At 46.5% G+C, this 12,260-nt stretch overlaps 1 protein-coding gene and 1 non-coding gene across 2 annotated transcripts in view; both read left to right on the plus strand.

Annotated features, from left to right (window-relative positions):
• The window catches only part of QARS (glutaminyl-tRNA synthetase), a 220,450-nt gene that overhangs the window by 149,810 nt on the left and 58,380 nt on the right, over window positions 1–12,260 (plus strand). Inside the window, exon 16 of the mRNA XM_029601243.1 lies at window positions 3,712–3,849. Within this exon, the coding sequence (XP_029457103.1) occupies window positions 3,712–3,849 (138 nt within the window). The remainder of the gene's footprint in view (window positions 1–3,711; window positions 3,850–12,260) is intronic.
• Window positions 4,806–4,937, plus strand: LOC115091405. Its single transcript, XR_003856707.1, has one exon. It is a non-coding gene; the product is annotated as a small nucleolar RNA SNORA14 (small nucleolar RNA).

Consider the following 12,260-nt stretch of genomic DNA (forward strand, 5'->3'; position numbering starts at 1 on the left):
ACACAAATGGTCCCTGGATATTTCAACATTGGGGACAACCAACAATAGACCTCTTTGCGTCACGCCTGAATCACAAAGTGGACAAATTCTGCGCCCTGCACAGACAGAATCACCAACTAGCCAAGGACGCCTTTGCTTGCCCTTGGAACTCAGGCCTTCTATACACGTATCCTCCAATACCGCTCATAACCAAAACTCTAGTGAAGCTACAGCAGGACAAAGGGGTCCATGATACTCATAGCCCCGTATTGGCCTCGACAAGTATGGTTTCCCACACTTCTAGACCTCTCTATCAGAGAACCAATTCTCTCATAACTCAGGATCAGGGTCGGTTGCGCCATCCCAACCTTCAATCCCTATCCCTGGTAGCATGTATGTTGAAAGCTTGATTTTACAACCACTCAATCTTTCAACCAATGTATCTCAAGTGCTTATAGCTTTCAGATACTTGAAAGGTTTTAATGATCCAAAGACAACGACAAACCTTTTCTGTAGGAAAAAAATCAGCAGAACCAGGGGTCACGATTTGAAGCTCCAGGAAGGAAGATTCAGAACCAATGTCAGGAAGTATTTCTTCACGGAGAGGGTGGTGGATGCCTGGAATGCCCTTCCGGAGGAAGTGGTGAAGACCAGAACTGTGAAGGACTTCAAAGGGGCGTGGGATAAACACTGTGGATCCATAAATCAAGAGGCCGTCAATAAAGAGTGGGTGGCTCGCCAGAATGACGGCTACTGCCTGGAGATAATACCCTTATTCAATAAACATACACATGGTTACTGTGACTCCAACATTGCTCTAAGCTACAACAGCAAGAGGAAATGTGGAAAAAAGGATTCGCACTCACAAAGCGGGGAGTAGCTGGCTTGTTACGGCGGTTACTACCCCAAACCAAATAAGCCTGATACTTCACTTTCAATGCATTTCCAGCATAGCTCTCTGCTTCAACGGCAGGGGAGAAGAAAAACTGATACTTCACGCATATCCAGCATAGCTCTCTGCTTCAACGGCAGGGGAGAAGAAAAACTGATACTACACGCATATCCAGCATAGCTCTCTGCTTCAACGGCAGGGGAGAAGAAAAACTGATACTACACGCATATCCAGCATAGCTCCCTGCTTCAACGGCAGGGGAGAAGAAAAACAACCAATAAGGGCTGAATAACATAGTCTGGGTAAAACAAATAAGCATGGGTGTAGCTTGCTTATTGCGGCGGTTACTTCCCCTACTACCCCTAACTAATCAAGCTTGATATTTCACTTGGATGCAGCTCCATCACTGCTCTCTACATTAATGGTGGTGGTGGAAGGGAAATAGAACCAAAGAGCTAAGAGAAACAGATAAGTATGAGAAAAAATGTGTGAAGCTTGCTGGGCAGACTGGATGGGCCATTTGGTCGTCTTCTGCCGTCATTTCTATGTTTCTATGCTTCACGTAAACCTTCAACACGAAAGAATTATTCTTCAAAATGGAAAAGGTTTACCGTGTGGTGCATGCAAAAGAGTATTGACCCTTTCTCCTGTCCCACAACTTCTCTACTAGACTACTTATACCATCTTTCATATTCTGGTCTCCAGACATCATCTGTAAGAGTACATTTAAGTGCAATCTCAGCTTACCATAACAAGATGGGAGATACACCAATATCTATACATCCTCTTGTCAGTAGATTTATGAGAGGTTTAATTCACCTTAAACCACCAATTCGGCCACCTGTCACAGAATGGGACCTGAATTTGGTCTTAACCAGACTCATGCGTTCTCCTTTTGAACCCATGAATTCCTGTGATCTTAAATTTCTCACATGGAAGACCATCTTCCTTATAGCCATTACATCAGCTAGAAGGGTTAGTGAGTTACAAGCCCTTGTCACGTATTCACCCTATACAAAATTCCTACATGACAGAGTGGTTCTCCATGCACATCCAAAATTCCTTCCCAAAGTAGTTACGGAATTCCACTTGAAACCAATCCATAGTTTTGCCCACATTCTTTCCAAGGCCTCATTCTCAACAAGGAGAACGGACCTTACATATCTTGGACTGTAAGCGTGCGCTAGCTTTTTACTTAGACCGCATGCAGTCCACAGGAAATCCACTCAACTCTTTGTATCTTATGATCCAAACAAGCCGGGAAAAGTAGTGGGTAAACATACTCTATCCAGTTGGCTAGCAGATTGTATACAGTTTTGCTATGAAAAAGCAGGCCTTCCCCTCCAAGGGCAAGTAAAGACGCATTCAGTAAGAGCAATGTCAACCTCAGTAGCACACTATCATTCAGTGCCAATTCTTGATATATGTAAAGCAGCAACATGGAGTTCTCTTAACACCTTTGCAGCTCATTACTGTTTGGTAAACACAAGGATAGATGCCTTTATCTTTTCCAAATTTTTATTAGAGTAGAGACAAATAACTGCATTTCAACTTATAAATTCACTATTCAGTGCTTGATGATATTCTCAATATATCTCTCGAGACTTTGGATTGCTGAAGCCCCTGAGGCAGCGGCTGTTGAGCTGCGAAACTCGGCCTGAGTCGGGCATTTTATATACACGTCTCTACTCTAATAAAAATTTGGAAAAGATAAAGGCATTTATCCTTGTGTTTACCTGACAGCTAATATAGATCGCCTACCTCTTTGTTTTCTTGGCTCATTACTGTTTGGACAAACAAGGACAACAAGATTCAGCTTACGGACAGTCTGTCTTAAAGAACTTGTTTCCAGTTTAATCCCAACTCCTTCTACAATCCAATCTGCTGTGATCTTCGACTGCCTCATTTTCAACAATACTTCACTGTTGCTTCACTACAAAATGACTCAGCCTCTAGCTTGCTAATCACCCATATGTGAGGACTAGCATCCTTCTTGTCCTGGGATAAAGCAAAATTGCTTACCTTATAATAGGTGTTATTCCAGGACAGCAGGATGTAGTCCTTTCGAAATCCAGCCGCCACCCCGCAGAGTTGGGTCCGATATGTTTTATATTTTTATTTTTGGCTAACACTCATTGCTACAAACAAGACTGAAGGGAGACCCCTGTGGCTGAGAATATCATGGCATGCTCAGAGTGCCAGTCAAAAGTTTCTAGAAACTTTGACAAAGTTTTCCGGGATAGGGCTCCATCAATGATGTCACCCATATGTGAGGACTACATCCTGCTATCCTGGAATAACACCTATTACAAGGTAAGCAGTTTTGCTTTACCTTCCGTTTGTGATACACTGCCAAGGCTGCTGCACTGCTTTTATGTTCCCAGGACACCTGACTTGGCAAAGCCAGAATCCCTGGCACCTTCAGTAGTGAGAGATTTCTGTAGGCTATGGGTTGTATTAGCGAGTTAAATATTTTATCAGTAACATTTTATTTACTTATTTAAAAAAAATTACTTATCAATTGCCATTCCAATGATCACAGCAATTCACAAAATTAAAACCAAATATCAATTTTACATAAAGAACTTACATAAATTATCATCACAGACATTTTGAGAAAGTTTAGATGTTTAATTACTAAACAATGATGTTTTTCTGTATTAGCATAAATTATTTAATGATTTGGAGTTACGTATAGTCTGTGACCATGTTTGGTAGTACACATGGCCTTATAAGAGTATTCTTTCTTATGATGGATGAGCTGCTCCTATAAACCACATTCAGGTTCTGGTAACTATCCATATGTAACCCCTCTCTCCTTCATTCTTGTGGCTCTGAAGGCGCTCCTCCTATTTCTGGCTCTGCAATGCACTGGATTTGTACTGCCCAGTGCAGTGGGAGTATGGCCGCTTGAACCTCCATTACACAGTTGTCTCAAAGAGGAAGATCATTAAACTAGTGGAGACTGGTGCTGTCAGGTGAGTTGCAATTCCAAATTGCTTTTTGTCGTGGGATTCTTAGGGCTACAGTGAGTACTGCAGGACCCCTCCCTTTCTCTGTCTTCCTGTTACTTCCTATAGGCACACTGTATACTCTGCTGTTACTTAAAGCACCATCACTGGCTAAACTCTTCCAAGTATCAATTTCTGATATTTTGCTCTTTGTAACCATTTTTCCCCCAAGATTGCCTTTTTTTTTTTTTTCTTTTTTGGCCCATATTGCTTGCCCTTGCCACAGAATTCCTATTTGCTGTAGGATACCAGGGGTTAATGGCAACAACCTGCACATTTCTCCCCTCCAGACTTGCTACTAGGAGGGCAGAGGTCCCACTGCATCTGAAGGCATGTCGTTGTCCTCTTTTGCCTGAGGCCAGAATGGCATTTTTAAAACCATGTGGTACAAGTGCTTCACAATTCAAAATGTGGCATTCAATCCCTGGGCAACAGAGGATGACTACTCAGCCCAGTGCACTCCGCTGCCAGGGCCATCAGGAGGGACTGGGAAGACTGGTGCTCAGGGCACTTTGCTGTCAATATTGCCAGTGACAAAAGTAAGCTCTGACAAACTTTCTGAAAGCTTACTTCACTGGCCGGTCATCGTCAAATGATGCAGCTGATCGCTCCTTCTCCACATCCCTTTCTCTTTCCCTTCACACGTCTTCCATTCTTGCTCCCTCTATTTTTCCTCCTCAGAACCAATCACCAAAATCCTTTTTCTGCCAAAAAAAACAAAACAATTATGCATATAAATGTGACAAACAAGAAATGTCAGAAATGGCTTTATTTTCATAAACTAAAATTTAATATGCAAATGTGCTTTAGATTTACTGTGCTATTTGAGATACTTAATTTTCATTTTTTGTTGGCAAAACCATGTTCTTTGTTGCTAATCATGCACTGAATGTACTTTGTTAGGTGTTTTGTTTCACCAGGGCGTGCATTCCTAAAACCCCTTAGCAGACTCTATACCATAGCTGCTGAGACAAGCAGGACTGCTAGAGCAAATCAGTGAGACCTCCAAAGTGCAGAGAGTGCCATCTCTGTGCTATTTCACATCTTGCACAGATTCGATTCAAAGTTTGTTTTTAGTTATCAAATATATGTACAGTATGTCTTTATATATAATGTATGCATATATGTAATTTAAAATGGCATTTATAACCCACTTTTTTCTGCACTTACAAAGACAAAATGCCTTACAGCAATAAGTCAAATACAATAAAAACACATCATTTCTATGACCTTGCTAACATGTTAAAGGCAACTAACATTCATATCCACTAAGCATACTCCTCCAACTCCTTTTAAACCCCCTAAACATAAATACCAAATTTCCTCTGCTTGTATTGCATGTACTTGACTCAACAGCTTACATTTTCAATTAACAAAGCAAATTCTGGGAAATTCCCGCTCTGCTCTATATGGTTTTCATAATGACATCTAAATAAAATGTGTTACAGAATAAGTTCATTCATAATTGCATCCTACTTTTCTTTCTAAAGAAATGAAAAGCGGCGTGTTCAAAGCCTTTGGAAACAATAGGTAGTTAGACAAAATATTAATCACCATAAGTAATGCATTCCAAAAGAATGAAACCATTTCCATTAAAGCTTTTGTTCAGGTGGTAAAATCTATAAGTAAATCTAGAATTAACATCTGGCAATTCTATCTGGACCTCTGTGTATCCTAGTGGGCACATCTTCTCTTTAATATATTTGTGTTCTAAGCTTGCTAAAAGCCAAAATACAAGGGTAAGAATTTTTAAATTTCACACATGAAACACTTGGTAATAAGTGTAATATAATTAACATTGGAGTGGCTTGCTCCCACCTTTTTACACCTGTTGGTACACAGGTGGCTGTAGTTTGTAGTACTTGAAGTTTGTTTTGGAAGACCCACATTGCATTATAGTAATCTAAGTGACATAGCACTATAGACTGCAAGGCCGTCAAGTCATCTGGATGAAGTTATGGGCGAAGCTGTTTCACAAAATACAACAGACTAAAGTCTTTTTTTTGTGTTAGGTTCCACCTGAGCTTCGAAAATTAGTTTCCCTGTACGTACCCAGATCAGTCTAGACAGTGGGTTGAGCCTCCTGTCCAGCAGATGGAGACAGACCAAAACTGAAAGGGTATCCTATATCAGGACAGAGCCTACTCTGCAGCCCTTCAGTATTTGTCTGTCTCCAGCAGATGGATCAGCTCACCCTGCGGTTCCCTGATATCAGCTAGTCAGCCCTCTTGTTTTTTCCTGTTGCTTTTTCTCTCTCTAAGGATCAAGCAAGTAGTTAAAAAAAAAAAAAAAAAAAAAAAAAGTTGATTTTGTTTGTGACGGACTCAGCCTGTCTCTTCTTTCACAGGAGACGTTCCTGTCTCCTGGCCCTTGCAGGGCTTAGGGGGTATGCCCCTTTTGTCTGACATAGCCTAAGCCCTATTTTGCTGACTTGATGTGGGGGGTGAAACTGGTCCAGTCCCTCACCGCCCCCCCCCCCCCCCCCCCTTCTAGCTGCCTTGGGGGCTCAGCGTTCCTCTGTCTTCCCTGCACTGGGAAGGTTTTCCCTTCCCCTCAGTTTAAAAAAAAAAAAATTGTAAAAAGGAAAAAAAGACCTAAGTAAATTAAATCCACAAGCCGGCAGCCAGAGTCTTTAGTACATAGGAGCGTGCAGGTTTCATTTCTCTGCTCCGCTCCTGCCGGCAGCTAATTTTTGCTTCTTAGCTGTTTTTAATTACAGATCGCGGCTCCTCTTCAGTGAGGATGCCACGTTCACATGCCTGCGCTGCTTGTGGTGAGCCCTCGACGTGCCTGTCGGGCGAGGAGGGTCCCTCCTCGGACGCACTTTAAATTCAGCCTGGGGTCGCGTTCCTCACCGCATGGCTTGGCCGTTCCCGGGTTGGCAAACCGCGGGAATGGTGGCCATCTTGGGTGTTTCGGCAGCTCCCGATTCGGGGCTGCCAGGCGCTGAGAACCCAAATTTTTCGGAGTTTCCACCCGATTTGAGCCCCGTGCTGCCCCACAATGAGGTCCCTGACCCCCTCCCCGGCAAGGCTAGGCCCCGTTTTTCCTTGGAGTTTGTGCTTCTCCTGCACAAATCTTACTTGGCCAGCTTGCAGGAGGAGGAGGACCCTTCCCCAGGTCCCCTGCCGGCGAAACTCCCACGACCAGCCCTGCCGCCTGCTCCTCTGACTCCAGAGCCGCAGGGGCTGGTGTGGGTGGTCCCGGGGATACCTCCCATCCCTGATCTCAGACGCCTCTGGTCGATCTGGATCCCACCGTGGATTTTGCAGGGGCACTTTCCCCCCCCCCCCCCCCCCCCCCCCCCCCCCCGCATGTTTCAGAGGGAAGGAATTGGAACCCCTCATTCCCTTTGTTCTCCAGGAGTTAGGGATTGAGGGGCCCCCTGCAGATACTCTGACGGCTTCGCTGCCCAAGGATATGGACCTGATCCTGGCGGGACTCAGGTCTCCTGTGTGTGCCTTTCCCTTCCAACCTATGCATAAGTTGCTGCTCCTCCGGGAATGGGAAGCTCCCGAAGCGGGGCTCCGTGTCGGGAGGGCAATGGATAAGCTCTACCCTTCCTGGAGGACTGCTTGGACATACTGATGATTCCCACAGTAGATTCTTCCTTCTCTGCGGTCTCCAAACACATCACTATCCCAGTAGTGGGGGCAACGGCCCTGAAGGACGTACAGGATCGTAAGCTCTAAGCCCATCTAAAGCGTATATTTGAGGTTCTGGCCTTGGGAGTTCGGGCGACTATCTGCAGCAGTCTCATGCAGCGGGCAGGTTTTAGGTGGGTTCAACAATTGCTCGGCACCCAGGACCTCCCGTTTGCAGAGGCGGAGCAGGCTGAACGGTTGGAAGGCGTCATCACGTATGGGGCAGAAGGGTTGTATGACCTCCTCCGCGTCCAGGCGAAAGCAATAGTCTCGGCGGTTTCTGCTAGAAGGCTTCTCTGGCTGCGCAATTGATCCGCGGACCTGTCCTCCAAGGGCACGTTGCCTTTCAAGGGTAAGTTGCTCTTTGGAGAGGACCTTGAGCAGCTTAAGTCCTTGGGGGAATACAAGGTTCATAAGCTACCGGAGGACCATCCGAAACAATCTCTGTCGTTTGCGCCCTCCCGTCCTCGCTTCCGGGGTCAACGGAGATATACACCTCGCGGGCGCGGTGGCTCCTCCAGGGGTTATTCTTCCTGGTCTCAATCTTGGTCCCAGCCTTTTTTGTGGGCGCCACCCCAAAGCCAGCCCCACAATGAAGGATGGTTGACCCATTCCTTGGTCCCCTTCTGGGTGGTCGTCTCTCCCTGTTTTTTCGAGGAGTGGGTCAAAATCACGTCTGACCAGTGGATTCTCGAGATTGTCCGAGACGGTTTCGCTTTAGAATTTGCTCGAGACCTATCGGACCTCTTCGTAGTCTCTCCTTGCGGCCGTCTCAAGCGGGAGGCAGTGGACCAAACCCTCTCCAGGCTTCTGAGCCTAGGCGCCATTGTACCAGTTCCGGAGGAGAAACTCTGCGCCGGCCAGTATTCCATTTACTTCGTGGTACCCAAGAAGGATGGTGCTTTTTGGCCGATCTTGGACCTCAAGAGGGTCAACCGGGCCCTCAAGATCCCACATTTTCGCATGGAGATCTTGAGAGCGGTCATCGCGGCGGTTCATCCCGAGAGTTCCTCGCCTCTCTCGATCTGACAGAGGCCTACTTCCACATTCCGATTCGCCACGCTCACCAGAAGTATCTTCGCTTCCACATCCTCAACCGGGATTTTCAGTTTCGGGCGTTGCCCTTTGGTCTGGCCACCACGCCGCGCACCTTCACCAAAGTCGTGGTGGTGGCGGCTGCCCTCTGCCGAGGAGGAGTCCTGGTCCACCCCTATCTGGATGACTGGCTGGTGTGGGCCAAGTCGGAGAGTCGCTGCTGGCAGGCGGTGGATAGAGTTCTAGCTCTCCTCGCCTCCCTCGGGTGGATAGTCAATTTTCCCAAAAGCAATCTTCAGCCTTCCCAGGTGTTGGAATTTCTGGGGGCCCGTTTCGATACTCTGATCAGCAAGGTGTCCCTACCTCACACTTGGGCTCTCAAACTTATCGACCAGGTGCAAAACCTTCTCTCGCTCCCTCTCCCGACGGCGTGGGGCTACCTCCAGGTCTTGGACTCGATGGCCTCCACCATTGACCTCGTCCCCTGGGCATTTGCGCATATGCGACCGTTACAGAGAGCTTTGCTATCCTATTAGCAGCCGGTGTCGGAACAGTTTCACACGGTTCACCCGCTTTTGACCTCTACCATCGCCGCCTTGCAGTGGTGGCTTTCGCTTCCTCATCTTCTCCGGGGAATGCCTCTTCAGACTCCACAGTGGATGGTAGTAACCACGGATGCCAGTGTCTCCGGCTGGGTTAGGCATGGACCCGGCTGCCTTCTTGTGGGTAGAATTTTTTTCAAGACCTTCAAGCCTTCATACTGGCGAAGTCTGCTACCTGACTTCCCTGTGTCCGGACGAACCTCAGCTGGTAAATCCTCCCTCTCCCAGTACTATCGGCAGACCTCGAGGCATGCCTTGCCTCACCAAGGGTATCCCTGGCAGGGACCCGGATGACACGGATGAAGAGGAGGATACAGATTCCTTTGAAGATGGGAATTTTCCCCCTGGTTTAGAACCGTATTCGGCCATGTTATGGCTTTCCCATAGAGATGAATTTCCTGCTCTCGTTTCCCAGACCCTGAAGATGCTGGGAGTCCCTGGGGTGGATTCTATGACAGAACCAAAGAAGAATCCCATTTTGATTTCCCTATGGAAAGCCTCTTGCTACTTTTCAGTACTGGAAGCCATCCAGGAGTTGATTGATCTGGAATGGGATGCCCCAGAAGCAAGTTTTGTTAGAAGCTCTATAACCACTGGATTCGGCAGCAAGAGAACATTTGCGATTCCCTAAATTGGATGCGCTGATCTGTGCCATATTAGGAGCTACCACCCAAGAAAGAGATCTGGGTGTCATAGTGGATAACACATTCAGTGTGCTGCGGCAGTCAAGAAAGCAAACAGAATGTTGGGAATTATTAGAAAGGGAATGGTGAATAAAACAGAAAATGTCATAATGCCTCTGTATCGCTCCATGGTGAGATTGCACCTCAAATACTGTGTACAATTCTGGTTGCCACATCTCAAAAAAGATATAGTTGCGATGGAGAAGGTACAGAGAAAAGCGACCAAAATGATAAAGGGAATGGAACAGCTCCCCTGTGAGGAAAGACTAAAGAGGTTAGGACGTTTTAGCTTGGAGAAGAGACAGCTGAGGGAAGGGGATATGACAGGTGTTTAAAATCATGAGAGGTCTAGAACGGGTTAATGTGAATCAGTTATTTACTCTTTCGGATAATAGACTAGGGGGCACTCCATGAAGTTAGCATGTGGCACATTTAAAACTAATCGGAGAAAGTTCTTTTTCACTCAACGCAAACTCTGAAATTTGTTGCAGGGGATGTGGTTAGTGCAGTTAGTGTAGCTGTGCTTAAAAAAGGAATGGATAAGTTCTTGGAGGAGAAGTCTATTACCTGCTATTAAGTTAACTTAGAAAATAGCCACTGCTATTACTAGAAACAATAGCATGGAATAGACTTAGTTTTTGGGTACTTGGCAGGTTCTTATGGCCTGGATTGGCTACTATTGGAAACAGGATGCTAGGCTTGATGGACCTTGGACTGACCCAGCATGGCATGTTCTTATGTAAACAACTAACTCGGTGGAGGGAGGAACAGCCTTAAAGGATGCGCACGTTAGACTGATGGAGTCCCTCCTTAAACAGGCCTTTGATGCAATAGCAGTGGCCTTACAGATTGCTTCTTGTTGTGCTCTGGTAGCTCGTTGATGCCTGCTCCTTTCTCGGGAGGTGAATGACTTGGGGCGAATTCTAGAGCGTTTATGGAATCCACTGCCACCTTTTTAGCTGACACGGGCTCGGACCTAGTCCATATCTTGGCTAGAGGAGTGGCATCTGTGATGGTGGCAAGAAGAAAGCTATGGCTGAAGAATTGGTCAGTAGAGCAACCTCCAAGACAAATCTCACAAAGATGCCCTTTAAAGGATCACTTCTCTTCGGAAACAAATTGGAAAAGCTGGCCAGTAAATGGGACAAATCGCCAGTTCCCAGATTACCAGAAGATGAGAAAGCAGCAGTTACAGCTGCACAACATTTCAGAAGTCTGTCCTTTGGGTGGTCTCAGTCCTTTTGGAGCAGATAGCCCAAGAAAGGGGCAGGCTCAGGTCCAAGTTCGTCCCAAACCCCCCCCAATGAAAATTTGCTGACCCACCCTCGGGATGAGGAGATATGTCGACTGTCCCTCTTCTATCAACGGTGGGTCAAGATCACCTTGGACAAATGGGTACTGGAGGTCATATGAGAAGGATATGCGCTGGAATTTCGCAGCACTCCTTGGGACATATACATGATCTTCTTGCCACTCACAGCACAAGAAGCAGGCAGTGGAGACTACCATGTTAAGGCTGCTCAGGATTAAGGCTTTAATCCCAGTACCTACGCCCCAGGAAAATACGGGGCGTTATTCCATCTATTTCATCATACCCATCCTGGACCTCGAGTGTCAACAGACATCTACGAATAATTCATTTCCGCATGGCAACTCTGCGCTCTGTGATAATAGCCATACAACCAGGAGAGTTCTTAACCTCCATGGACTTTTTCAAGGCCTACCTTCATATTCCAATCTGGCAAGAACATAGATTCCTATGCTTTGCGGTACTGGGCCACCATTATCAGTTCCGGGCACTGCCCTTTGGCCTAGTCACTGCCCCAGAACATTTTCTAAGATTATGGTGGTTGTAGTGGCTACACTGAGAAAAGAGGGAATCCTGGTGCACCTGTACTTGGACAACTGGTTGATCCGGGCAAAGTCTGTGGAAGAGTCTCCAGGTGACTAGCAGGGTGACGTCCCTGCTTCAGGAACTCAGTTGGGTTGCAAACATGGAGAAAAAGTGTCAAACCCTTCCAGTCCTTGAAATATCTGGGAGTCCAGTTCGACATCAAGCAGGGCAAGTTCTTCCTCCCATCCTATCTAATAAGGAAGTTGATGTCCCAAGTGTGTTGGTTGACAAATAAGATACGCCTGATTGGTGAGGATGTATCTTCAGGTCCCCGGTTTGATGGCATCAATCCTGGAAGTAGTACTGTGGGCGAGGGCACAAATGCGACCACTTAACGCTCCCTGCTGTTATGTTGGAACCCACTGTCTCAAGTCTACTCGATTCATCTCCACCTACCGATGGAAGTAAGTTCTCGGCTCTAGTGGTGGCTGCAGAAAGCTCACCTGGGCAAGGGTGTAACCCTGCCACCGCCAGTCTGGCTGGTTCTCACGACAGATGTGAGTCTCCAGAGGTGGGGAAC

The sequence above is a fragment of the Rhinatrema bivittatum genome, chromosome 4 (genome assembly GCF_901001135.1).
Source record: "Rhinatrema bivittatum chromosome 4, aRhiBiv1.1, whole genome shotgun sequence".
NCBI classification, from domain to species: domain Eukaryota; kingdom Metazoa; phylum Chordata; class Amphibia; order Gymnophiona; family Rhinatrematidae; genus Rhinatrema; species Rhinatrema bivittatum.